The following is a 4,939-nucleotide window of genomic DNA, read 5'->3' as shown; positions in this document are numbered from 1 at the left end:
TCTTTCGTTTTTTGGTTGCCAAGTGCAATTGAGATTCTTTGCAACAACTTAGATGTTTTATTATATCTCTGTTCGTCATAAATACATATAAATTTAAAAATTTAGCAACAATTGTTATTCATCTATTTCATTAGAGAGAAACCAGTATTTGGGTAGGGTTTTAACTTTTGGGATTGATGTATCTGTTCATACAGATATGAGTATACCAAGGGGTGCAAGTTTGCCTTAAATACTGAGAACCTCATTTTCATGAGATAAAATTAATTCTTACTGCAAAGACAAGGTTATAGCTTGTAATAATAAATATTCCCCAAAATTAAACTATTTCCTAATTTATATCATGATAAATTATCAATTGTATGCATATTAAAAAAAAAAAACTTAAATGAACTTAATCATAGCGGACAAATCCCAAGACTCTTGACCTTGATACCTTTGAATAACTTTTAGGCTTGACAAACACTTCAACAATCAAAAGAAGAAGGGTCCTGTTAACGGGTGCTGCACAACACCCGTTAAGAAGGAAATTAATAACAAATAAATTACACATGGAGCTATTTTTATTGAGGAAAGAAAAACATTTTTGAAAAGTTAAATTTGCTACATATAAGACAAAAATACTCTTCTTCTTCTTCTTCTTCTTCTTTAAACTCGTCTCAATTTTCTCTCTCTAGTCTCTGCTACGTCTGAAACTGCTCTCTTCTCTTTCTTCTTCTTCTTGTCTCACTCCTTTCTCTCTTAGTCTTTCTTTCTCTAGTCTTTGCTAGGTTTGAAATTGCTCTCTTCTCTTTCTTCTTCTTCTTCTTGTCTCACTCCTTTCTTTCTTAGAGACCGTTTGGCCAGCGCGTTTGCGTCTGGCTTTACATTTTCAGCTCTTTTTTTTTTTTTTTTTTTTTTTTTCACACACGTTTCAAGCTTTTTTCAGCCGGTTTTTTATTGTGTAGCACTGTAGCTGCTACTGTTCAATGAACAGTAGCCGCAATAATTGACTTTTCAACCCAAATTTTACTGTTTACGGACCCACAATTTTTACTTTTCAGCAACTTTTTCATTAAAAATGGGTCCTACGGTACTATTCACACATTTAAAAATTATTTTGCTACAGTGTTTTCAGTTTTCAGTTTTCAGCTGTATCCAAACGGGCCCTTAGTCTTTCTCATGCTTCAATCCAAGAAACAAAAACGCCACCACCACCGCAACCACGAGCTTTGTAACCCTCCACAACTAGATATGTTTCACTCCCTCTCTCTACTATCTCGGATTCTCTCTCTCGTCTCAGCCATGGCCGAACCCTTGAACTCCACCACCGTTTCTAGTAGTGGTGCTCACCTGAACCACCACCACCGCTAGTGACCATTGGCCTCCCCTTTTTCTCTCTACCTTTATTTCCACTTTTTCCTTCCTCTGTTTTTGGTTGTATCTAGGTTGTTTTGGTGACTGGGTTCAATTTGAGATGTGAAAAAGCTTTGACAATTTGGGGCATTTGAGTGGATGTTTTGTAGATCTGGGAAAAAAAGAAAGTACAAAACCTAGTTGAAAATGTTGGTAAAGGAAAGGAAGAGGGAAGAACTTTAAAAGGGTATTTTGGTCATATTGTAAAATGTGCGATTTTTTATGCTCCACTAACACTTTAACTACTAATTTACCAAGTTTTTTTCTACTCTCATAAAGCTACAATACTTTATTAATAAAAAAATCAATTTTAACAGGTACTGAATAGCAACCTTAACAATAGCCAAAGAGTAACAAGAATCGTTGTTATTTTAGCTCCACTAGTGTAGTACTCACAGTAGTAGAGTTAAATAGCCATATAGCTATTTTAGCTCTACTAAAACACAAATATTCACGTTACAACAGTGAAGTTAAAAGTAAATTTGCACAGAGATATATACCGTATATTATAGCTGAGAGCTAAAAATTTCTTTATTTTTTTATTTTCCAACCGGATTAAAATATATTCTTTTATTCTCACCGGGCCTCTCTCTCAGTGTCACTCTCAACTCACTCTGAAGCTCTCATCTATGTCTCACCTTTTCTCAAGCTCACTCTCTTAAACTCTCACCTCTTTTTTTCACCGCCATTGGCCCTCAATCCTCAACGTCACTGCTACCAAAGCTCGACGTCACCGACCCACCAGCCGACCCACTTAGTCGAACTCCTAAGCCGCCGATCAACTTCAGACCCACGTCGCTGAGCACTTCTCTTCCGCTGATCCACTTCAGGTCAGTTGTCTCTGTCTTCTTCATCTACATGCTTAGGACTCTTGATTTGGGTATAACATCAAAGAAAAGGATGGATATTTTGTTCTCTGCTGGAATAGGTGTCCCTTATTTTCCATTTCAGCTTGGGGATTCAGGAGACAAAACTGAGATAACTAGCAATGTGGTCAATGATTTCTTTTTTCTATTCTTTCAGTTTATTATTTTAGATGCAATAATTTTTTTTCTATTGTTGCTCAATGAAAAGTTTTGTCATTTGATCTTAGAGCATCCATTCGTTTTGATTCAGAGCATGGATGAATGGACAAAATGTATTTGTATTGGAATGTATTGGGAATTTTTTGTTTGTAGGAATTTGTTGTGTGGTTTTCTTATAATAGAAGTTCTTGTCCTAGTTTTATGAGTTTTATGTTCTATTGCACAAAACCAGAAACAGAAGCACACAAAAAGGATTTCTTGTGGTTATTTTAATAAGAAATTGGTTTTGAGTCCGCTGTGGCAGCGGTGGCATTGCGGTGGAAGAGTTGGTGGTGGCGGCGGTAACGGCAGTGGTAGCGATTGCGGTGACGGTGGAAGAGTCAGTGGCGACGGCGGTAGTGGCAGTGGGTGGTTGTGATTATTGTTTATTGTAGTGGATATATTATTTTATTGTGGTAGATATATTATTTTATTATATTGAAAATTAAAATAGATCAACTGCTACAATATCTGAGTAGGTAAAATAAATAAATTAACTTTTTGTAGTGCCGAATAGCTAAATTTTTGGTTCCTGTGCTATGGATGCTCAAGAACTTCTTTAATTTATATTTCCTTTATTATATTCCTTACATGAATTCCTGAATGAATGTGTTCTTAACGTATACTTCTTTATTACTAAACTATTGTCTATAAATTTGAATGGTTTCCCTTAGAAAATTTACGGGAAGCTTGTGGAACGAAATTACATCTATTCAGGTAAGTGCTCTCTCTTTCTTTTATTTAGTTTATTTTTATCTTTTCTTTAAATTTATTTTTTTCATAGAAGTTTCAAATAATGGTTAACACAAAGTCTGGTTAGAAAAATGTAACAGAATGTTCATACTTCATAGTGGACCTATCAACATTTGATAAGCCTTCCTAACCCCATCAAATGTTTGATACCAAGATGCCCACCCAGCAATAGGTTGCCCCCTTTAATTGCCGGCTGGTTTGTGTTGTAACTTGTAATGTCTGGATACTCTAGAATAACGATTAACAATTTGTGAACATGTCACATAAGGTTAACTTTGGGAAACAAGGCTTAAGATTCAAGAAGAAACTCGATGGATGTTGGACTGTTCAATGCAGCAATTTCTGGGAATGATAGTTTCTTTGAAGAAATTGGGGGTGTGAATTTAAATCTCAAGCAGGTGACAAGGAGGGGGAACTCTGTCCTTCATGTGGCAGCAAAATCTGGAAAGGTGCAGATCATGAAAAAAGTTCTTGATTCGCAGCCATCACTTTTGTATATGGAAAATTGCAAAGGCAATACTGCACTACATATTGCAGCAAGCTTAGGACACGTTGACATGACAAAGCGCCTAATAAGTTGTGCAAAAGACCAAGAAGCTGCAGTGAAAAACTTACTACTAAGAAAGATAAATCTGGGGAAGAACACCGCACTGCATGAGGCTATAAGAAATGATCATTATGACATTGTGGAGTTACTAATTAGGGAAGACCCAGAGTTAGCTTCTTTTACAAATAATGCTTTGGAATCCCCTCTCTTTTTAGCAGTGGATCGAGGATTTTACAAAATTGCTCTCCAAATTATAGAAACCATTCCAGAACGCTCCTACATGGGAAGGAACGGCATGAATGCCTTACATGCAGCTGTCATTCGCGAACAAAATAGTAAGTACAGTAAATTATTTACTCATACCGGAAGAGTCGTCCCTCCTCTCACAATAAATGTGGGCCCTTGTGGTTGACTCATGGTGGGGCCCGCACCTCCTGTTAGAGGAAGGAGGACTCCTCTAGTAAATACCTTCAACTATATTTTGATTTTTTTTTTCCCTTTTTGGGTGCTGAGTTGTACTTGATTGAGCCAGAGAAAAGTCTACTCTTGTGTAACTTTTATACTTGCCTAATTTTCAACTTCCTGGTTTTGGACATCAAGGACGGTTGTCTTTTGTGCCTGTCAACCAGAAATGTCGTAATATGGGTTATTTTTTTTATCAGTACTAAAAAACTTATGAAGTTCGTCCATTTCATGTAAATAATTTTACACAAAATTAAGAAAACAAATTTATAAATGAGCATAGGAAGTAGCAACTAGGACGAGAAGGAAGGGAATAAAAAAAAAAAAGAACATGAAATAAAAAGCCAAATCTTCTTATAAAAAAAAAAAAAAAAACTGTTCTTTTATAAATATTGTGAGAAAATGTTTAATATATCTCTCTCCTATAAATCCTTAGTGTTAATTAATTACATTGTTAATTTCCTTTTGACAGGATTCGCAACTATTGTTTTAACCCTCGAAGACAATATGCTTATACCCGTTTGCAAGGATGCTCTTTTATGGCTGATTAATCAAATTAATCTGTTGGATAATTTTTGAATTCCGCAAATTATGCAAACTTGATGTCACTGGAATAGGTAATTTCTCAATAAATTATAATATTTTATGAAATACTATGTTCATAATATTTTCACGACAAATCTTAAGTAGCAAGTTGTTACAGGTTTTTTTTTTTTTTTTT

The 4,939-nt window shown here is 35.3% G+C and overlaps 1 protein-coding gene across 1 annotated transcript; it reads left to right on the top strand.

The window, feature by feature from the left end:
• The first annotated feature begins 3,478 nt into the window (after window positions 1-3,478).
• On the top strand, window positions 3,479-4,797 carry LOC111985162 (ankyrin repeat-containing protein At5g02620). Its single transcript, XM_065767949.1, has 2 exons — window positions 3,479-4,091; window positions 4,691-4,797. The coding sequence occupies exons 1-2, from the start codon at window positions 3,521-3,523 to the stop codon at window positions 4,795-4,797; spliced, it is 678 nt and encodes a 225-aa protein (XP_065624021.1). The 5' UTR covers window positions 3,479-3,520.
• The last annotated feature ends 142 nt before the right edge of the window (window positions 4,798-4,939 follow it).

Source organism: Quercus suber, unplaced genomic scaffold (assembly GCF_002906115.3).
Source record: "Quercus suber isolate HL8 unplaced genomic scaffold, Cork oak 2.0 scaffold_868, whole genome shotgun sequence".
Taxonomy (NCBI): domain Eukaryota; kingdom Viridiplantae; phylum Streptophyta; class Magnoliopsida; order Fagales; family Fagaceae; genus Quercus; species Quercus suber.
Note: the sequence above shows the minus strand (reverse complement) of the source record. Positions and strands in the feature narration are given on the sequence as shown.